We start from the raw sequence: 23700 nt of genomic DNA, 5'->3' as shown, positions 1-23700 counted from the left end.
CCGCCAGAGGATAGGTCACGTTGGGAGATATCCCCTAGGGTGGATAAGGCGCTCACACGTTTGTCAAAAAAGGTGGCACTGCCGTCTTGGGATACGGCCACTTTGAAGGAGCCTGCTGATAAAAAGCAGGAGGCTATCCTGAAGTCTGTATATACACACTCAGGTACTATACTGAGACCTGCAATTGCCTCAGCATAAATAGTGCTGCTGCAGCGTGGTCTGATACCCTGTCAGATAATATTAATACCCTAGACAGGGATAATATTTTGCTAACATAGAGCATATTAAAGACGTCGTCTTATATATGAGGGATGCACAGAGGGATATTTGCCGGCTGGCATCCAGAATTAATGCAATGTCCATTCTGCCAGGAGGGTATTAGAGACCCGGCAGTGGACAGGTGATGCTGCCTTTAAAAGGCACATGAAGATTCTGCCTTATAAGGGTGAGGAATTGTTTGGGGATGGTCTCTGGGACCTCGTATCCACAGCAACAGCTGGGAAGAAAATTTTTTACCTCAGGTTTCCTCACAGCCTAAGAAAGCACCGTATTTTCAGGTACAGTCCTTTCGGCTTCAGAAAAGCAAGCGGGTCAAAGGCGCTTCCTTTCTGCACAGAGACAAGGGAAGAAGGAAAAAGCTGCACCAGACAGCCAGTTCCCAGGATCAAAAATCTTCCCCCGCTTCCTCTGAGTCCACCGCATGACGCTGGGGCTCCACAGGTGGAGACAGGTGTGGTGGGGGCGCGTCTCGGGAACTTCAGGGACCAGTGGGCTTGCCCACAGGTGGATCCCTAGGTTCTGCAAGTATTATCACAGGGATACAAGCTGGAGTTCGAGGCGACTCCCCCTCGCCGTTACCTCACATCAGCCTTGCCTGCTGCCCTCGGAGAAAGGGAGGTAGTACTGGCGGCAATTCACAAGCTGTACTTCCAGCAGGTGAAATCAAGGTACCCCTCCTTCAACAAGGCCGGGGTTACTATTCCAAAATGTTTGTGGTACCGAAACCAGACGGTTCGGTGAGACACATTCTAAAATTTAAATCCTTGAACACTTATATACGAAGGTTCAAGTTCAAAATGGAATCGCTCAGGGCGATTATTGCAAGCCTGGAGAATTTCATGGTATCACTGGACATCAAGGATGCTTACCTGCATGTCCCTATTTACCCTACTCACCAGGAGTACCTCAAAATTGTGGTACAGGATTGTCATTACCAATTCCAGACGTTGCCGTTGGTCTGTCCCCGGCACCGAGGGTATTTACCAAGGTAATGGCCGAAATAATTATCCCGTACTTGGACGATCTCCTTATAAAGGCAATGTCCAGGGAGCGGTTGTTCGTCGGAGTAGCACTATCTCGGGAAGTGTTACAACAGCACGGCTGGATTCTGAATATTCCAAAGTCGCAGCTGGTTCCTACGATGCGTCTACTGTTCCTGGGTATGGTTCTGGACACAGAACAGGATAAAAAGGGTTTCTCCCGGAGGAGAAGTCCAAGGAGTTGTCGTCTCTAGACAGAGACCTCCTAATACAAATACAGGTGTCGGTGCATCAATGCACGCGAGCCCTGGGAAAGATGGTAGCTTCTTACGAAGAAATTCCATTCGCCAGGTCCCATGCAAGGATCTTCCAGTAGGATCCGTTGGACAAGTAGTCCACGTCGCATCTTCAGATGCATCGGCGGATAACCCTGTCTCCAGGGGCCAGGGTGTCGCTGTTGTGGTGGCTGCAGAGTGCTCATCTTCTAGAGGGCCGCAGATTCGGCATACAGGACTGGGTCCTGGTGACCACGGATGCCAGCCTTCGAGGCTGGGGGGCAGTCACACAGGGAAGAAACTTCCAAGGACTATGGACACGTCAGGAGACTTCCCTACACAAAAATATTCTGGAACTAAGGGCCATTTACAATGCCCTAAGTCAGGCTAGACCCCTGCTTCAACACCGGCCGGTGCTAATCCAGTCAGACAACATCACGGCGGTCGCTCATGTAAACCGACAGGGCGGCACAAGAAGCAGGATGACGATGGCAGAAGCCACAAGGATTCTCCGATGGGCGGAAAATCATGGGTTGCACTGTCAGCAGTGTTCGTTCCCGGAGTGGACAACTGGGAAGCAGACTTTCTCAGCAGACACGACCTCCACCCGGGAGAGTGGGGACTTCATCCAGAAGTCTTCCAAATGATGGTACACCGTTGGGAAAGGCCACAGGTGGACATGATGGCGTCCCGCCTCAACAAAAAGCTAAAAAGATATTGCGCCAGGTCAAGGGACCCTCAGTCGATAGCTGTGGATGCTCTGGTAACACCGTGGGTGTACCAGTCGGTGTATGTGTTCCCTTCTCTGCCTCTCATACCCAGGGTAATGAGAATAATAAGGAGAGGAGTAAGAACTATACTCATTGTTCCGGATTGGCCAAGAAGAGCTTGGTACCCAGAACTCCAAGAAATGATCTCAGAGGACCCATGGCCTCTGCCGCTCAGACAGGACCTGCTGCAGCAGGGGGCCTGTCTGTTCCAAGACGTACCGCGGCTGCGTTTGACGGCATGGCGGTTGAACGCCGGATCCTGAAGGAAAAGGGCATTCCGGAGGAAGTTATCCCTACGCTAATTAAAGCTAGGAAAGAAGTGAACGCAAACCATTATCACCGCATATGGCGGAAATATGTTGCGTGCTGTGAGGCCAGGAAGGCCCCAACGGAGGAATTTCAGCTAGGTCGATTTCTGCTCTTCCTACAGTCAGGGGTGACTATGGGCCTAAAATTGGGTTCCATTAAGGTCCAGATTTCGGCTCTATCGATTTTCTTCCAAAATAGAACTGACTTCACTGCCTGAAGTTCAGACTTTTGTTAAGGGAGTGCTGCATAGTCAGCCCCCGTTTGTGCCTCCAGTGGCACCGTGGGATCTCAACGTGGTGTTGGATTTCCTGAAGTCGCATTGGGTTGAGCCACTTAAATCCGTGGAGCTAAAATACCTCACGTGGAAAGTGGTCATGCTGTTGGCCTTGGCGTCGGCCAGGCGTGTATCAAAATTAGCGGCTTTATCATGCAAAAGCCCTTATCTAATTTTTTTATATGGATAGGGCGGAATTGAGGACTCGTTCCCAATTCTTTCCTAAGGTGGTATCAGTTTTTCATGTGAACCACAAATGTATACAAAGAAAAGAATTGAAGCGCTAACTTGGTCATATATGAGAGAAGCAGGTCACATGAAAAACCACATATTTAATAATGTAAAAGAATACAATTAAAATGGTATAAAATATACATGGGTGTATATATAAGAAGACACTGGTGGGTGTCAGATCACAAAGCAGCAGTGCCCCTCTCAGTCCTGATACGAATCAATGAAAGCAGTTCAAACCTGTTCCAATAAAACAGTCCCCTAGTGATAGAATCTGTGAACCAACCTATTGTGGTGCCTGCGGCTACTTGGGACTTGGAGGATTCCAAGTTACTGGACGTAGTCAGGGCCCTGAAAAATATATGTTTCCAGGACGGCTGGAGTCAGGAAAACTGACTCGCTATTTATCCTGTATGCACCCAACAAGCTGGGTGCTCCTGCTTCTAAGCAGACTATTGCTCGCTGGATCTGTAGCACGATTCAACTTGCACATTCTGCGGCTGGACTGCCGCACCCTAAATCTGTAAAAGCCCATTCCACGAGGAAAGGGGCTCTTCTTGGGCGGCTGCCCGAGGGGTCTCGGCTTTACAAATTTGCCGAGCTGTTACTTGGTCGGGTTCAGACACTTTGCAAGAGTCTACAAGTTTGATACCCTGGCTGAGGAGGACCTAGAATTTGCTCATTCGGTGCTGCAGAGTCATCCGCACTCTCCCGCTCGTTTGGGAGCTTTGGTATAATCCCCATGGTCCTTACGGAGTCCCAGCATCCACTTAGGACGTCAGAGAAAATAAGATTTTACTCACCGGTAAATCTATTTCTCGTAGTCCGTAGTGGATGCTGGGCGCCCATCCCAAGTGCGGATTGTCTGCAATACTTGTATATAGTTATTGCCTAACTAAAGGGTTATTGTTGAGCCATCTGTTGAGAGGCTCAGTTATATTTCATACTGTTAACTGGGTATAGTATCACGAGTTATACGGTGTGATTGGTGTGGCTGGTATGAGTCTTACCCCGGGATTCAAAATCCTTCCTTATTGTGTCAGCTCTTCCGGGCACAGTATCCTAACTGAGGTCTGGAGGAGGGTCATAGTGGGAGGAGCCAGTGCACACCAGATAGTCCTAAAGCTTTCTTTAGTTGTGCCCAGTCTCCTGCGGAGCCGCTATTCCCCATGGTCCTTACGGAGTCCCAGCATCCACTACGGACTACGAGAAATAGATTTACCGGTGAGTAAAATCTTATTTACTTCACTATGCCCAGGAACAAGAAGTCTTCCCAGAAAGGTAATACGCCTCTCCTAAAGGAGGCCATGTCCCAGACGGATCTCAGGCCCTTTCTGCAACCCACCCCATCTAGACCCCAACCCAATCTAGTTGCAGACACACCTTGAGTTTCTTCCAGGGGCGACAGGGATTTACAAGATATTCTGTCGTTTATGAAGACCCTCCCCACTAAACAGGATCTTTAGGATACTGTTCATAGGGAACTTGCTACTATATGACAAGATATCTCTCAGCTCAATGATCGTGCCTCTGCGTTGGAGGACTACCAAGATCTATACAAGATGTCGTTTCGGCTCAATCAGCTGAGATCCACTCATTGCACCTTCATTTTTTAGACCTTGGTAACAGGGGGAGGCGGAACAATATCCGCATCAGGGGTCTTCCTGAAGAGGTCCCACCTTCGGGCTTGGTGGAAGTCCTAACAAAGAAGATTTTCAATGAAATCCTAGGCGAAGATCCCAGCTCCTCCATCACATTCGACAGGGCCGGCTCCAGACACATTCGAATTGAGCGGCCGTGCTAGGCGCTGGGCTACTAAGGGTGCATGGCCGTCAGACAATCAGAGCACTGCAGTCAGTGCTATCCTCTTCCTCCTCCCGCTGCCAGAACACACTCTGAGCTGCAGCAGTGCGGCCGGCACAATCAGTGGGTTCCCTTCTCCCTGTGCCAGAAGCCGCAAGTACTTCTCTAACTTCGAGTATGGCAGACACGGACAGCCCAAGGCAGTGTACCTGGTGTGCAGCCTGCTGCAGGTCTGGGTGCTGGAGGTGATCCGCGATGTGGTCATCTATAGCTGCTTCCGGTACTGTGTTGTGGTGATGGCGCTGAACCCCTGCAGGAGCAGTTGTGTGAGTGGATGGGGATTGGGAATATGGGCTATACTGCGGCGGTATTGTGGGCCCCGATGTTGCTGGCCCCTGACAGTCCCCATTTCTTTCTTGCCCCTGCCCTCCTTCCCCTCTTCCCCCTCCTCGCATTCCAGCCTAGGACCTACAGGCTGTGAACACCAGCCGTGATTCCTTGAACTGTTTGATGATGTGGACTTCCCTTTGCGGCCCTCATGAGCTCCATACTCACCTCAGGAGCCTGGTATCTGGGCTGCACCACCTCATGGAACACATTGGAGTGCAGGATGAGTGCTACTCCGTGGGTCACCTTAGCTGGATCGTTCCTGGAGAACTGGCCAGTTACCCTCAAGCCAAGAACTGCAGGAATACAGCGCAGAACAAGGTATCACTGCTCTTCATAGACAGGATCCTCAATGTTACGGGTATGAGGACCATCTTCAGACACAATTAGATTGTTTATCGCAAACCAGCCAGCCACACGTTCTGTGGGGATGCAGCGTCAAAATACAGACGTCCAGAATCCCAATCATTCTGACAGCAGGACAGTGTCCCACCACAAAGGAGGGGGATCTGGGGGTTTAGGTTTAGGCACTAAAAGGGGGGTTATGGTTAGGGTGTAGGGATGGGAAAGTTATATTTAGGTACCTGGGGGGGGGGGGTGTTATGGTTAGTCACTAAAGGTGTGTACACATGGTGCGATTTTTCTTTAATATACTACTATATAGTCAAAATCGTAAGAAAATATAGTGCATACCGCACCGTGTGTATAGTCCTTGCGATGCTGATGCGCGGTCCCGCAGGATCAAATGGCAAGGAAAAATAGACTGTGCAGGCATCCCAACATTGACTATATTGCCGGGACCGGACTCCGGCCCCGTCAAATAGTCAATGTCGGGCATACGGCACATTGTGCAATGTGTACACACCATAAGAAGGGGAGGTTAGGGCTAGGCATCAAGCGAGGTGGGTTAGGTAGTAGGGAAGGGAGGGTAAAGTTTAAGCACCACCGGGGAGGGTTAGGGATAGGCACCCACAAGGGAGAGTTAGGGTAGGTAACAGGTGAGGGTAAGCGTACGTACTGGGGGGCTGTCGGGATTCTGATGGACAGGATGGCGCTGACAGTATTCTGCGCCGGCATCCCGTCCATCGAGATATCATACTAAATCCGTTCTGTGTTGATGATGTAAATAGACAATATGGTGACAGCTTGACGACTTTTCCTGTTGGAGCAAATGGGAAATGTTTCTAACCAGTACATTTTAAGACTGTTGTACATTATTTCCGTTTTATGATGCGATCTATATCCATGTGGCAATAGTGAATGATCACAGGTTTTTGCGAAATGTGATTAATTTTCTTTTATCTGGTAGCACTAAATACAAGGTTGTGTTATCAGTCCAATGTATTACTAGAAATGCTAAGTCCAAAATGGTAATGTTCTAGGTACAATACCCTTTGTTATATAGCAGTGTTGGATGTGTCACTGCTGGCATCTGTACAACTGGGTTGGGTTTGTTTTGCTGGCAGTTGGGGTGCCAGCGGTCAGAATACTGACCATAGCATTCCGATTTTCGAAATCCCGTCCCCCTAACCCACCCTTCCCGAAGCCTAAACCTGACCCCCCCGCCCCCTCAGCCTAACCCTAACCCTTCCAGTAGTGCCTAAACCTAAACCCCCCTCCCCAAAGCCTAATCCTACCCCCCCTTCCCCTGCAGCCTAATACTAACACTCCCTGGGGGTGCCTAACCCTAAACCCACCTCCCCACAACCTAACCCTAACCTCCCCAAGGCACTGCCTAACCCTAACCCTCCCCCCGCAGACCAACCCTAACTCCCCCAGCACAGCGGTGTTTCCTTGTTCGGCATCCCAGGTGCTGGGATTCCGGCGCTGGGATGGTGAACCTATTCGGGATGCCATTGTCTGCATTCCGAATAGTGTCAGGATTCTGGCGTTGGTATTGTGACTGTCGGGATCCTGACTGGATCCCGTACAACTGTACTATTGGATAAATCTGCACTCCCCAATTGAGTTTATTTTCAAAACTTTGAAATATACTTGTTTGGTTTTATCAGAGATGGATTTAGACTTCAGGCTGCCCATAGGTTCAACAATATTGCTGCCCCCCTAAAAAACATCATTGCTGCTCCTCCCTTAAAGAGAAAAAAGTGTTGCCTCTAGTAATATAAGATCATTTAATAAGCATGTGGCCTGTCAACAATCCTACACACCATGCAATTATTTAAAGTGCTAGCTGCTCTGATGTTTCGGAACAGATTGCTGCCCTCAGCAAGTGCTGCCCCTAGGCACGTGCATAGTGTGATATCTTCCCCTGGGCTTTCTTTTATTTTACATTTGCTTAAATCCTTGATCCCAGTTTTATGTTTAAGTATGGTCTATTCTGCTCAAATTGCTGGAATGCTGGCAACAGCATCCTAAGTCACTGCGATTTTGTTCCGAAATCATGCATTTTAGGGCCTCATTCAGAGATGTACGTAAACCCAATGGTTTGCATTCATCTCCAGTTTTTAGAGATCGGTGCATGCACAGGATCTGTACGCATGCACCGGTCTCCTTTGAGATCACACGCACTTCCCCCTTGGACCCAGTGGGGTGGTGACGAAGACTGTTCTCCAAAATGAGGACGTGTCACACTCATTTTGTAGGTGTGCCTATCCCAAGGTCTGTGTCTTCAGATCCAGACTTCCTGGCCCCAGCTGAGCAGTTCCACCAGTCGAGGGCTGCGACTGATGATTGTAATGTCTTTGGACGCAGCTCTCTAATCTGCAATGCTGCCTGAGGGCGCCTTTTTCCCCACAATACAGCAGTGATGAGAATAGCGTCCATCTCTGAATCTGTTCTTTTGTGATGTGGGGTAGAATACTCAATATTGGGCTACCTTATGTATGGCTGATGTGGGATGTGCACTGCATTGCTGGAATATTTAATGCAATTGTTCCCAAAGTGCTTACACTATAATATAATAGAAATGTAACATTATAATATATTTGCCATATCGTGTTATAACTGGGAATAACTTCAGATTAATGGATCAGTAAATCAGTTAATGGATCTGCCTGGACCAGCACAGTAGAGTATCAGCACAGACATGTTTCCCTGCTGAGGTGGATGCAGCAGTTGTGTGCCTGTGTGTATGCATACAGTATGTGTGCGCATGCTGGATTCTCACTTCCAGCTATATAGGTTACATCTGGGACACTTATAGAAGCAGAATTCATATATACTACTCACAGATATTCCTTTTCATTATGTGTATCTGGCACTACTGGGGTATTATGTGTATCTTGCACTACTGGGGGTATTATATGTATCTGGCACTGCTGGGGGTATTTTGTGATCTGGTACTGCTGGGGGGTATTTTGTGATCTGGTACTGCTGGGAGTATTGTGTGATCTGGCACTGCTGGGGGTATTATGTCTATCTGGTACTGCTGGTAGTATTGTGTGATCTGGCACTGCTGGGGGTATTGTGTGATCTGGTACTGCTCGGGGTATTATGTCTATCTGGCACTGCTGGGGTTATTTTGTGATTTGGCACTGCTGGGGGTATTTTGTGATCTGGCACTGCTGGGGGTATTATGTCTATCTGGCATCTGCTGGGGGTATTTTGTGATCTGGCAATACTGGGGGTATTTTGTGTTCTGGCAATACTGGGGGTATTATGCGTATCTGGAACTTTATTGGGGGCCTTACGTGTAAGGAGAACTACTATGGGCATTATGTGTAAGGCTGCCAATTGTGTATGTAGAGGGGGGGGCGATAATTCGGTATATATAATTATAATTTGATAACATAATATATAGTTGTGAGGCCACACCCACTTTCCCAGGAATGCACATTGTGGGGAAGGGGGGGGGGCGCTTAAAAATTCTCGCTCAGGGTGCTAGTAGGCCTGGAGCCAGCCCTGCCAATCGGGCACTTAGGACGAGAGGACTTCCTACTGATCGCCCACGTGATTTCATATGCCGTTTACACTATATCACCCAAAAGGATTGCATTATGCGTAAGGTGAGACAAATTGACCGGGTTGACTTTAACGGCACAATGATTCACATCTACCAAGATTTATTGTGGTATGCTCTCCAGCAAAGGAATGCTCTTAAACCAATCCCTGATGAGCTTCGGAAACGCCAATTAAAATATAGGTGGTGCTTCCCCTTCGGTCTCCAAGTTCTCCTATCTGGGAAGATGCATACTTTGAATTCTCTGTCAGAGATCGCTTCGTTCTATTCTGGACTTGGTCTCCCGATGATTGACGTGCCTAACTGGGAATACAATGTGCCTGAATTACGGCTTCCGAGGCATGCCATACAGTCCACCTCCTGGCAAGTAGTCCTCTATTGCAAGATTAATCCGGAAGTGTCACTAGTTCACCAGGACGTGGACGTCACCTGAATGACTGTACTCATCTCCTGGGAAGCTTTCTCTTGCTTTTCCGACCCTCGCTGGACATGTTTGTTTTCAAGGATTTCGGTGGTTGGTGGGAACATTAACGTGTTGCTTTTATATATTCTGCTGTTCCCAGCCCTCCCCTCTATTTTATTTGCATTTTTCGTCCTAGATGGTTGGATCGTCCTCTTCTATTTTGACTATAGTTAAAAGACGAGTGTTGTAGCTCTTGGTGAGTTCATCATGTGTTCTGAATGTTTATATGCATGTTTCACTTCATATGTTGTTCATTCGTTGTCTACTAAGCCCTCAAAATTGACTCCCCTGCCCCATTCCCGCCTTTGGCAGTTACTGTATGCCTTCTGGGGCCCCGGACCACAATTTAACCAGTCTCTCCACAGTGGGTTTTGTATTATTGTTATTGTTTGTTTTCATGTTTCTCAACCTCCTTCCCTTTCCTTTTTCATTCTTATCTGTCTCTCTATCTTTTTTCTTCTTCGACTCTCTGGGAGCTATTGGGAGTATGTTCTTCCCTTATTGCCCCCATGACAGTACAAGGTACACCTAAAATCTCCTTGATTAATGCTAGAGGTCTTAATGTGCCTGAAAAGAGGTCCACACTGCTTAGGTCCCTATGGGTGGATAAGGTAGATGTAGCTCTTATACAGGAGACACACTTTAAAATATCGGTTCGTACTCCATCACTTACCAACCACAGGTTCCCCTTGGCTTAATATTGCAATAACCTGGACACTAAATCGAAAGGAGTTGCGATATTGTTCTCTAGAAATTTGCCTGTGTCCGACGTTGTTACACAAATTGGTCCCAGGTAGGCTACTCCTGGTGAATTGTACTATCTTTACACAATCCTATACTTTTGTTGTATCTATGCACCTATTTGTAACCATCCCTCGTTTTTTCAGTCTCATCTTACACACAGCACCGCCAGGTTAAATGGCTTTTTCATGAACTCCAACTGGCAGACTCCTGGAGAGTTCTTAACTCGACTGGCCGTGATTACTCATTTTACTCGGCTCCTCACCAGGCATATTCACTTCTAGATTATTTGTTTTTGGTCCACAGACACCTGCCCCTACTGTTAGAGGCTTCAATTAGCCCTATTACATGGTCCGACCATGCCCTGGTATCTTTGACTTTGACAGTTCCGTATAACTCCCCTGGTCAATGGACTTGGCGTTTAAATGAATCCTTACTACAGGATGACTATTGCAGACAAACAGTGGCAGTTGCTCAATCATTCCTGGAGATAATTATATATCAGGTGCTAGAAAGGGGGAGGGATCACAGACAAACAGCAGACAGAGAGGGGGGAGGTGTATCCCCCCAGCACACTAAAAAATGACCTGTAACCATACCTGAACCTATTTGGTAATAGAAATTCAGAGAATTGGTCACACGTGTTTGCAAAGACATGTTTAGCTGCTGAGCCACTTCACGGCTTCTATGATATCAGCAGTCCTAACACTACATAATAGCAGTGCCCACATAGGACCATGTGATTTGTCTACAGTAAGGCCTCATGATAAAGGCTATTACGAAAACACATCCAGACAAAGAGCTAACTTACCCGGGAGCCACCACCAGGATATCCCATTAGCACTACAAGGAACAGCATGCAGACAAACAATGGCAGTTGCTCAATCATTCCTGGAGATAATTATATATCAGGTGCTAGAAAGGGGGAGGGGTCACAGACAAACAGCAGACAGAGATGGGGGGAGCTTTTTCCCCCCTGGTATCTCCCCAGCACACTAAAAAATTACCTGTAACCATACCTGGTTACCCGGGTAAGTTAGCTCTCTGTCTGTATGTGTTTCAGTAATAGCCTTTATCATGAGGCCTTACTGTAGACACTTTTCTGTATCATTTCTTATCAGATAATTTATTTCTTTTTGGTTATAAAATTTTTGCTTCTTGGATTTTACATGTGGGCATCAGCCTTAGCAGATGACGTTGTATTTTTACAGCATACAAGACAGGGCCAATGTACATTTATTTTCACAACACCCCTGTATTTTTACAGCATACACGGTAGGGCCAATGTACATTTATTTATACAGCACCCCTGTATTTTTACAGCATACAAGACAGGGCCAGTGTACCTTTATTTTCACAGCACATCTGTATTTTTACAGCATACAAGACAGGGCCGGTGTATATTTATTTTCACAGCACCCCTGTATTTGACAGCATAGAAGACAGGGCCAGTGTACCTGTACAACACCCTTGTATTTTTTTTTATATAATCAGTTTTTATTGAGATATTTGCATATACAAAGCAATGTGGAATAAAAGAATAATAACACAGAACTGTAGACACTCAACACAGTGAGAGACAATATAGCCATATAACAAAAAATAAATAAAATAAGTCAAATCGTGGACAGAATAGCCAGTCTTGAGTATCGGACATTATATAAAAAAACATATAATATATAGAAAATATTCCAAACAAGATGACTGAGAACAAGGGAGGGGAGGGTGGGGGGTAGCAGAAGTAGAGAAGGAGAGCAAAGAGGAAAGGTATGAAGAAGAAAAGAGAAAGAATGGTACAGTAAAGTACTTAGGGAGGGCAGACCCCTAAAGCTTTCTAGTAAGCGGAGGCATGACTTAACTGTTCGGTTTAGCAATATAGTCTTTATAGGCTCTCGAGGTTTTATATTCTATCCAGGGGGACCAGTCCAACATGAACTCAGACAATGTATCTACAGAGGTCAGGAGGATTTCTTCCATGATCTGGAAGAAATCTAACCTAGTAAACCAGGTGTTGCGAGTGGGCAGTAGGGAAGATCTCCATAAAATAGGTATGGATGCACAGGCAGCATAGCATTGATCAGATGGTGGAGTAGTGAGTGTTTGTAGTTAGACAAGGTAATAGAGGAATAATTTAGTACCCAGAAAGCAGGAGTAGTAGGAATCGCCATATCGAGTATCACAGAGGAGGTCGCTATAACATCATCCCAAAAAATGCGAATGAGTGGTCATTCCCACCATAGATGTAATGAGGTCCCTGTCCAGTTCCGACATCTCCAGCAGTTTGCAGGCACTGAAGGGTACATAGCATGCAGAAGAGAGGGGTGTCTATACCAACGCATTAAGACTTTATGTTGGGTCTCTCTCACTTGGACACATACTGAGCTCCTGTAAGCTTTAAAGAAGATAGTTTCCCACTCTTTGTTGTATAGCGATATCCCCAGGTGTCTCTCCCAGGCAGAGGTCGAGGGAGAAGTTTATATAGAGTAGACACAGTATGTCTGGGGTCACAGGAGCCAACACATAATCTTTCAAAAGCCGACAGTTCTCAAGACACCAGGGGGATTCTGCTACACGAGGGTAAATAATGTCTGATTTGTAAATATTTCCAAAAGTCTTTCTGAGGTACAGTATACCCCATTTTACCTGAATCTCAGTAAAAAGTTTCACACCGGAGGGTGGCGTCCGTTGTCCAACCCTGAAGAAACCCTCAGTCGTCCGCCCAGAGAAATGCGATAATGTAAGACCTGGTAGGAATTCTACAATTGCTAGGAGACCAAAGTCAGAGGAGATGTGAGTTTAGCAACGTAAAACCTTCCAAATGGAAAAAGTGGGAGAAATGGTCAGGTGGGGGAGGGGAGGCTTAGGCAAAACAGGGAGCCAGGGAAACATTTTGGGATATTGCTGCATGTATAAACCATCCAAGGCCACCCACTGCTTTGTCTCCCGACATCTGGTCCAGTCCAAGACCCTATTCAGCAATATTGCATGATAATAAAGTTTTATGTCAGGAAGTTGAAAACCTCTGCAACATACAGGCCTCGTCAGTATAGATCGTTTAAGTTGTGGCCTCTTGCAAGAACATACAAATTGCTTAGTCAGGAGTTGTATGGACCGGAACCAGGAGTCTGGAACAAAAATAGGTAGTGTCTGTAGCGTATAAGGAGTTTGGGCAAAGTATTAATTTTAATGATGTTCACCCTCCCAAACCAGGAAAGTTGTTTCAGGTGCCAGCTACTAAAGTCAATCCTCAGGGCTTAGATAAAGGGTTGAAAGTTCAGAGAAAATAGTTGGGATAAGTCACGAGGTAGTTGAAGTACCAGATAAGTTATGTGAGGTCTTCAATGTAAAGGGGAAGGAACTTATCAAGGTGGTCACCATGGCAGGAGAGGCCGAAATATTCAAGGCACACAATTTGGACATATGTACTTTAAAATTGGAGAGGCGACCGAAGAAGTCTAGTACACGCATTAAATAGGTTAAGGAGGATGTTGGCTGAGAGATTATAGCTAGAAGATTGTCAGCAAACATAGATAATTTGTATTCCACGTCACCTACTGTTAAACCAAGGATTTGTCTGTTCGCTCTAATAGGTCTATCCAAGGCTTCGATACAGAGGACAAAGATCAAGGGGGATAGGAGGCATCCCTGTCTGGTCCCATTATGTATAGGGAAGGGGTCAGAGAGCAGACCATTGACATGAACCCGCGCCGTAGGCCTGTTATAAAGTGCTAAGATCCTGTGAAGTGCTTGCGGACCCAGTCCGATGTGTTCCACCACAGACCTCATAAAACTACAACTATCCCTATCGAAAGCCTTTTCGGCATCTGTGGAAAGTAGTATAGTTGGCGTTTGGCCATGGGAGGCCAGATGGATCAAATTCAAGACCTTGGTCGTATTATCCTTAGCCTCTCGCCTAGGGACAAAGCCTACCTGGTCATTATGAATCAAAGAGGGGAGAACCAATTTCAATCTGTTTGCCATTAGTTTTGCAAACAATTTGACGTCAACATTCAGTAGAGAAATGGATCTGAAGCTGGAACACACAGAGGGGCCTTTCCCATGTTTGGGAATCACCGTTATGTGGGCCTCGAGGGATTATCTGGAGAAGTGGGTGTCTGCAGAGACTGACTTGAATGCTTGCAGAAGCCTGGGGGTCAGTACAGTTTTACATGTCTTGTAATATACAGAAGTAAAGCAGTCTGGTCCCGGACTTTTCCCTGAGGTGGTAGATGCTAAGGCCTCTTCTACTTCTATCAAGGAGAAAGGTTTTTCCAAAGCTTCTCTATCAGTGAGTGGGAGGGTGGGAAAGACACCATTCCTCAAGTAGGTTTTGTATTGGGAATTGTCAGGCAATGGAGAAGTACCAGGAGGGCAATTATGAATATTACATAAAATAGCGTAATAGTGCCTGAAATAGGATGCAATATCAGGTGTTTTGTGGCGTAACGAGCCTGTCTCATCTTTCATACTGCTAATAAACGAGAACATCTGCTGGATGCGCAATGTCTTGGCCAGTAGACGACCTGGCTTGTTACCCCATTGGTAGTATTTGGTATTACACTTTCTAATGGAAAGCTGAACACCTTCATTAAGGGTTTTCCGTAATTGTGCCCTAGCTTTGACCAACTCAGCATAAATCACCCCAGACAAAGTAGTTTTGTGTGAAGCTTCTTAGGAATGAATTTTTTGGAGCAATGCAGTGATGTGAGCTGATCTCTGCTGCTTCATATAGGAGCCCAATTAAATAAGCTTACCTCTCAGGGAGCATTTATAAGCCTCCCAGATGCTTATTTTAGAAACATCTTCATTATCATTAAAATCAAAATATTCAGATAAGGCTTTATCAATTTGCGCCTTACTGTAGTCATCCTGTAGACAGAGGGGGGGGGGGGTGCTTTTCCCCCCTGGTATCCCCCCAGCACACAAAAAAATTACCTGAAACCATACCTGAACCTATCTGGTAATAGAAATTCAGAGAATTGGTCACACGTGTTTTCAAAGACATGTTTAGATGCTGAGCCACTTCTCGGCTTCTCTGATATCAGCAGTGCTAACACTACATAATAGCAGTGCCCACATAGGGCCATGTCATTTGTCTACAGTAGGCCTCATGATAAAAGCTATTACTAAAACACATCCAAAGAGCTAACTTACCCGGGAGCCACCCCCAGGATCTCCCATTAGCACTACAAGGAACAGCATGCCTTCCAAATACTGCTCCCATTCAATGCCTTTATCACACATGCAGACAAACAGTGGCAGTTGCTCAATCATTCCTGGAGATATTTATATATCAGGTGCTAGAAAGGGGGAGGGAAAGGGGACTGTTCTGTGTGCTGTAATAATAAAGGGGTACTGCCCTTTGAAATGGAGAACAAAAATTTGGAGGAAAAAATAGTGAAAGATGAGTAACTACTTCCAGTTCCTAGTACTACTGCTAAAGCTGCTGCTGCCACCAGTTATGAAATTGACAATGCAATTCCATCAACGTCGTCTGCTAAGGCCGATGCCCAATGTCACAGAGGACATGTAAAATCCTAGAAGCAAAAATTAATAACCAAAAAAAGAAGAAATTATCTGATAAGAAATGTAAAATTGGCAATATGCCATTCACGACACGAAGTGGCAAGGAAAGGCTAAGGCCTTGGCCTTTGTTCATGACTGGTGGTAAGGCTTCTCATGAAGATGGAAGCCCCCATCCCTCTCGAAAAATTCAAAAAATAAAGCTTGTTAAAGCACAGGAAAAAATAATCGTTGCGGTAAACTTACCGTTGATAATGCTATTTCTCCTAAGTCCACAGGATAACATTGGGTTATGATGATGCGACAGCGGATTTGCAACAAACGGTCAAAGCTTTCGGCCTCCCAGCATGCAACGGGCCCGTCCCTATATCCTTGCCTCCTGGCTCAAGCAAATCAGTTGTTTTTCCAAAGCTCAAGGCAGGAGCATCATAGAGAGCCCTAATCAGGCGAGAAGAACACACATGCACACCCTTCTGTATAAGAAGGAAGAGGTTAGTGAGTGAAAGGATCCTCAAATCAGGTGCGTCAGGGTGGGATCCCTGTGGATCCTGTGGACTTAGGAGAAATAGCGTTATCAACGATAAGTTTACCACAACGATTATTTGTCCGGCAGGGTCCACAGGTTATCCACAGGATAACAATGGGATGTTTCAAAGCAATTTAGTGGTGGGGACGCTCCTGATTGGACAGGAGAATCCTTTGCTCGAATTCAGCATCCTGAGAGGCAAAGGTATCAAAGGCATAATGTCTAATGAATGTGTTAATGGAAGACCATGTGGCTGCCTTACATATCTGTTCTGCTGAAGCCCCACATTGTGCTGCCCATGATGGACCTACAGTACCTTACAACTAGAGTGAGCAGAGACATTAGCTGGAAGAGGGAGATCAGCTTGAGAATATGCTTCTGAAATCGTCATCCGAAGCCACCTCGCCAGTGTCTGCTTATCAGCAGGCCATCCTCTCTTGCGAAATCTGAGAGCGTCTGTTTTCCTGATGGCACTGGTACGATCCACGTAAATCCTTAAGGCATGGACTACATCCAACGATGCATCTCTCGCAGAAAGGTCCGGCCAATGGAAGTCCGGGACTACAATTTCTTCGTTAAGGTGGAATTTAGACACCATCTTAGGAAGATATCCAGATTTGGTTCAGAGAACCACCCTATCTGGAAAAAAAAAAACAGAAAAGGAGGGCGACATAACAATGCCCCTATATCTGAAACTCTTCTAGCTGAAGCAATGGCCAGTAGAAAGATAACTTTTGCTGTCAACCATTTAAGATCCACTCATTTTAGTGGTTCAAATGGAGCAACTTGAAGGGCCTTTAGAACTAAGGCGCTAATTCAGACCTGATCGCTCGCTAGCATTTTCTGCAGCGCTGCGATCAGGTCAGAACTGCACATGCATATGCACCGCAATGCGCAGGTGCGTCGCACAGGTACAAAGTGGATCGTTGCTGAGCGATGGGTTTTACGAAGAATCCGTTCGCATGGGCGATCGCAAAGAGATTGACAGGAAGAAGACATTTGAGGGTGGCAACTGACCGTTTTCTGGGAGTGTTTGGAAAAATGCAGGCGTGTCCAAGCGTTTGCAGGGCGGGTGTCTGACGTCAATTCCGGCCCAGGACAGGCTGAAGTGATTGCAGCGGTTGAGTAAGTTGTGGGCAACTCAGAAACTGCACAAAAAAACGCTGCAAAAAACGCTAGCGAGTGATTAGGTCTGAATTACCACCTAAGTCCCAAGGCACTGTAGGAGGAACAAAAGGAGGTTGAATGTGCAGCATTCCTTGGAAAAAGTGCGCACATCCTGTAGGTTAGCAATTTTCTTTTGGAACCATACAGTCAATGCTGACACTTGTACTCTCAAGGAAGCCACCTGTAAACCTTTGTCCATTCCTGCTTGAAGGAATGCTAAGACTCTGGAAACTTTGAAAGACCTAGGGTCACATTTCTGGTCACTACACCATTGAATATAAGCTTGCCATATTCGGTGATAAATGCGAGCTGAGGAAGGTTTCCTTGCTCTGAGCATAGTTTGTATTACCAGTAATGAGAAGCCTCTTGACTTCAGGATGGAAGTTTCAAGAGCCACGCCGTCAAAGACAGTCGATTCAGGTGCTTGTAATAGCAAGGACATCGATACAGTAGATGTGGACGTTGAGTAAGTAGGAATGGAGCATCCATCGACATCCTCTGCAGATCTGTGTACCGATGTCTTCTGGACCAAGCCGGAGCTATTAGTATCACGGCGTCCCTTCCTTGTTTTGCCTTCCGTCAGAAGCCGTCCCTAACCAATATGATGCACTAGGCAAGATTTGGCTGGTACCCCCTTGTACAGACGTTAGTTCCTATTCTCACCCTGTACTCCTTTCCCAGCACTATCACCCCACACCCATATCAGTCCTCATTTTGGTGCTCCTACCCCCTATATTTTACATAGAAACAGTGTGCACATTCAATGCGCAGCCCAAAACGGTGTGTGTTCTTGCTGGGAAGGGGTATGGCCACACAATAATACCCCCAGTTCAAATTACGCCATACAGTACTGCAACTTTGTTCACATTATATCATGCAATAGTGTCTCTTAGTCATCACACAGTAGTACCACATTACTCCTCACAGTACTGTCCCTTATTCACATTACACCACACCATATTGCTGATTATTCACATTAGACCACACAGTAATGCCCTTTCTATACTTTTAGGCATGCTGCATATCATTTTAATCAGCAGAAGCTGCTTGTGCCTCTAGGTATTCCAAATGCCCTAGGCATTTGCCTAGTTTGCCTATGCCTAGGGCCGGCTCTGCCTTCCGCATCACTCTGGGTTTGGTGGAATCACATAGGCCTGAAGAAAGTCCCATCTCTCTAACAGGGCATCCACAAAGATCGCTTTGGGATCCTTTGTTCTTGACCCCTATGCAAGAATTTTGTTGTTCTGACGGGACGCCATGAGATCTATCACTGCATTTGAGCAATATTACAATGCAATACAACAGTCATTATTGCTTTTTAACCAGTTAACTGATGATTTTTTTCCCCAAAAACCGCTTCGAAATTGTTTCTCAAACATCAGAACATCGGTCGGGAAGATTAGTAACATTGGAACATAGGTAGCATTGCGACATAACTTTTTACCCCCAAGACAGCTGCCAGGTACACAGGGGTGGGGGGGGGGGGGGGTTGTTTTACACTTTCCCAGCAGCTGCCATTGTCTGCAGTCGCTGGGTGGGGGGGTCCTGCCATGCTGACCGGTCAGCAATGATCGGCAGCACGGCAACACTGAGGGGAGGGTGCAGGGAGACAGAGGGACCTTCTGGTCCAACTGAGAGCAGCAGCGGAGGGAAGTTTCCCTTCCCTGCCACTGCTAACACTGCTTATCTGACTTGTTGCATCCTGTGCGACCAGGTCAGATAAGACACCTGCTGGTATGGTTGCATCTAATGTATGCCAATATATTTTACTCCCATCAATGAAAAAATAAAAATACAATTATATCATAGTTCTGAAAGCAAATTTTCACTCGACATAAACTTTCTTACCTGGACATCATAAACTTGCAATAGGACAGCAAAAGTGGTGGTGTGATTACAGAAGCAAACGGTTGCATCATTTAGGTTATTCTTAATGTAACATCCAGCGGTAGACCAACTGCCTCCATTCTCTGGCCTAGACAATACAGTAATATTAATAGAATGCAGAGGGGCAGGGCCAGATTACCAATAGAGTGGACAGAACTACAGATCCACCGCATAAAATTAGGCCCATCATCATGGTAACATGACGATGACCACACAATCAGACATAATAAATCATAAGTATTTAAATTAGATTTCTAGTTTTCTCACAAAATTATGCAATTTTTCTGTTTTTATGTAGGTAAGGAGATATTGCGGCTGTATATGCCCACATGGCACTGGCCACTCCCACACAGCCCTGGCCACAGCTCCACCCCTCCTCAGTATAGGCCCTTGAACATTTTGAGCCCCAGGCCCATGTGGCAACTAATCTGGCCTCGCAGAAGGGCATTAGGCTCATTCCAGAAATTATGCAATACTAGGGGGCCAATCTAAGTAGCTGCAAAGGGTGCGAAATGTTGTTACCGCAGCATTTAAACGCCGGCAACGGCACCTGATCTCGCACCCATCGCAGCTTGAATTCTGCCTGAATTCGCTCAAAATTGCTCCAGCGAGCACCTCTAAGTGAGTTCGGGCCGCAGTAAAATGTGGCCGCTCCCGCGATATCATCGCGGCTAATTGGATTGAATCCAATTGAATCCAGGGAGATTAAAGTTGGCTGCAGAATACACCGTACGAAGCACACTGTTGAGGAAGTGTGTGTGTGGGGGAAGGGGGGTTGTCAAATCATGCTCCACCCAAAGGGTGTGTCAAGTTATACACATGAATGTATCAATACTTAAATGGCTGTTGCAAGATATTTTTATATAACATTATTAAGATTATTATTATTATTACCAGTTATTTATGTAGCGCACACATATTCCGCAGCGCTTTACAGAGAATATTTGGCCATTCACATCAGTCCCTGCCCCAGTGGAGCTTACACTCTATATTCCCTACCACATGTACACACACATTCACATTCGGGTTTATTTTGTTGGGAGCCAATTAACCTACCAGTATATTTTTGGAATGTGGAAGGAAACTGGAGTACTCCGAGGAAACCCACGCAAGTACGGGGATAATATACAAACTTCACACAGGGCCATGGTGGAAATCGAACCCATGACCTCAGTGCTGTGAGGCAGTAATGCTAACCATTACACCGTCCGTGCTGCCCACATTAGTAGTAGCATTGCAATTATTGGTACTAACATTGCTGGTTGCAATACTGGATTTCTTGTTTGCAACTATTCGCTGTGATATTTCTCATCTTCCCACTAGCCCAATATAACATGATAAATGTGCTGGCTATGCAATAAATTCCAAATACAATTTGACCTTGTGTGAATTCTTAGTTTAATGATCATCTCCTGGAAAAAAATGGATTTTAAAACTTTTTGTTGGATTGTCCTTTTTGTGTGTTTAACTAAAGATTGCTAATAAAACATTCCACAGCTACTGTAACACATACTAGCACCTGAGATAAGAAGATACAGGGCCTAATTCAGCAAGGATCATAGATGTGGGTTTTTTCAATCCACTACCCTGACATGCAGGGGTACGCCCAGCACAGGGCAAGTCCGCTCTGCATGCAAGATCCAGCCCCCCCCCCCACCCACAAACATGCGAAAGCATCGCACAGAGGTGATGCTTTCGCATGTTTAGGGTAGCCTAGCTGCAAAGACAGGCTGCTACCTGCCATGTTTCGGGTCACAGCGGCTGCGTGTGATGCCATGCAGCCTCTGTGGCCGGCCCCGCAAACGGTCTGGATACGTCTGCATTGTCCGTACCGCGCGCACCCCCCCCCCCCCAATGCCGTGTCGATGCCCCTTTAACACCACCACAACGCCCCGTGAACGCCTCTGCTTGTCAGTCAGGCAGAAGTGTTTGCACAAGGAAAATGGCATCACATCTCACTGTGTGCGCATGTGCAGTGCGGCTGCTACACGTGCACACACAGCACAGGGCATCACCATGTGAACACTGCCGCAGAAGAATTCGGCCACAGATCACAGAGGTCAGGCAAGCTGTATTCTCTACTGCCGCATGTCGACAACAGAGGCCGATGAGTCCAGACAGAAGTTAGAATAATCACTGTCTGCAGTACTGGCCCACAGGGAAAACCCCTGGTGGGCCCCACTGCCTATGGGCCCACCTCCTCCTCTAGTGATCAGGTTCCAGACTCTACCCTGGTGCCCTTGAATTATACATTATACTGTACATATGTTACATTATACTGCACAGGACTATGGTGTATTTGCTGTTATTAATCTGATAAATTATCATGCATGCACATGCACTAGTAATATTTACTATATATAGATTTATCAAGGGGCCCAGACCATGCACAAATGGTTAGCCAAACCTCTGTGGTGGTTCGCTACACCTCACTGGAGCCTGGCCACACCCTTAAGCATGGACCCTTACAACTAAATTTCCCACGGAGGGCCCTTCATGCCCCAGTCACACACTGCTTGGAAGCATCTCACACTTATGACTAGAGATGAGCGCCGGAAATTTTTCGGGTTTTGGTTTTGGGTTCGGTTCCACGGCCGTGTTTTGGGTTCGACCGCGTTTTGGCAAAACCTAACCGAATTTTTTTTGTCGGATTCGGGTGTGTTTTGGATTTGGGTGTTTTTTTCCAAAAAACCTAAAAAACAGCTTAAATCATAGAATTTGGGGGTCATTTTGATCCCAAAGTATTATTAACCTCAAAAACCATAATTTCCACTCATTTTCAGTCTATTCTGAATACCTCACACCTCACAATATTATTTTTAGTCCTAAAATTTGCACCGAGGTCGCTGGATGACTAAGCTAAGCGACCCTAGTGGCCGACACAAACACCTGGCCCATCTAGGAGTGGCACTGCAGTGTCACGCAGGATGTCCCTTCCAAAAAACCCTCCCCAAACAGCACATGACGCAAAGAAAAAAAGAGGCGCAATGAGGTAGCTGTGTGAGTAAGATAAGCGACCCTAGTGGCCGACACAAACACCGGGCCCATCTAGGAGTGGCACTGCAGTGTCACGCAGGATGTCCCTTCCAAAAAACCCTCCCCAAACAGCACATGACGCAAAGAAAAAAAGAGGCGCAATGAGGTAGCTGTGTGAGTAAGATAAGCGACCCTAGTGGCCGACACAAACACCGGGCCCATCTAGGAGTGTCACTGCAGTGTCACGCAGGATGTCCCTTCCAAAAAACCCTCCCCAAACATCACATGACGCAAAGAAAAAAAGAGGCGCAATGAGGTAGCTGTGTGAGTAAGATAAGCGACCCTAGTGGCCGACACAAACACCGGGCCCATCTAGGAGTGGCACTGCAGTGTCACGCAGGATGTCCCTTCCAAAAAACCCTCCCCAAACAGCACATGACGCAAAGAAAAAAAGAGGCGCAATGAGGTAGCTGTGTGAGTAAGATAAGCGACCCTAGTGGCCGACACAAACACCGGGCCCATCTAGGAGTGTCACTGCAGTGTCACGCAGGATGTCCCTTCCAAAAAACCCTCCCCAAACAGCACATGACGCAAAGAAAAAAAGAGGCGCAATGAGGTAGCTGTGTGAGTAAGATAAGCGACCCTAGTGGCCGACACAAACACCGGGCCCATCTAGGAGTGTCACTGCAGTGTCACGCAGGATGTCCCTTCCAAAAAACCCTCCCCAAACAGCACATGACGCAAAGAAAAAAAGAGGCGCAATGAGGTAGCTGTGTGAGTAAGATAAGCGACCCTAGTGGCCGACACAAACACCGGGCCCATCTAGGAGTGGCACTGCAGTGTCACGCAGGATGTCCCTTCCAAAAAACCCTCCCCAAACAGCACATGACGCAAAGAAAAAAAGAGGCGCAATGAGGTAGCTGTGTGAGTAAGATAAGCGACCCTAGTGGCCGACACAAACACCGGGCCCATCTAGGAGTGGCACTGCAGTGTCACGCAGGATGTCCCTTCCAAAAAACCCTCCCCAAACAGCACATGACGCAAAGAAAAAAAGAGGCGCAATGAGGTAGCTGTGTGAGTAAGATAAGCGACCCTAGTGGCCGACACAAACACCGGGCCCATCTAGGAGTGGCACTGCAGTGTCACGCAGGATGTCCCTTCCAAAAAACCCTCCCCAAACAGCACATGAC

The 23700-nt window shown here is 46.6% G+C and overlaps 1 protein-coding gene and 1 pseudogene across 3 annotated transcripts in view; one reads left to right on the top strand and one right to left on the bottom strand.

Moving 5' to 3' along the window:
* Positions 1–23700, bottom strand: part of ADGRD2 (adhesion G protein-coupled receptor D2) — a 611421-nt gene that overhangs the window by 511082 nt on the left and 76639 nt on the right. For all 3 annotated transcript variants that reach the window (XM_063936865.1, XM_063936864.1, XM_063936863.1), the window contains exon 14: positions 19496–19622. In XM_063936865.1, the coding sequence (XP_063792935.1) occupies positions 19496–19622 (127 nt within the window). The remainder of the gene's footprint in view (positions 1–19495; positions 19623–23700) is intronic.
* On the top strand, positions 4369–5698 carry LOC134948013 (sec1 family domain-containing protein 2-like; annotated as a pseudogene).

The sequence above is a fragment of the Pseudophryne corroboree genome, chromosome 8, assembly GCF_028390025.1.
Source record: "Pseudophryne corroboree isolate aPseCor3 chromosome 8, aPseCor3.hap2, whole genome shotgun sequence".
Classification (NCBI taxonomy): Eukaryota; Metazoa; Chordata; class Amphibia; order Anura; family Myobatrachidae; genus Pseudophryne; species Pseudophryne corroboree.
The sequence above is the reverse complement of the archived record's forward strand: the minus strand, read 5'-3'. Positions and strand labels throughout refer to the sequence as shown.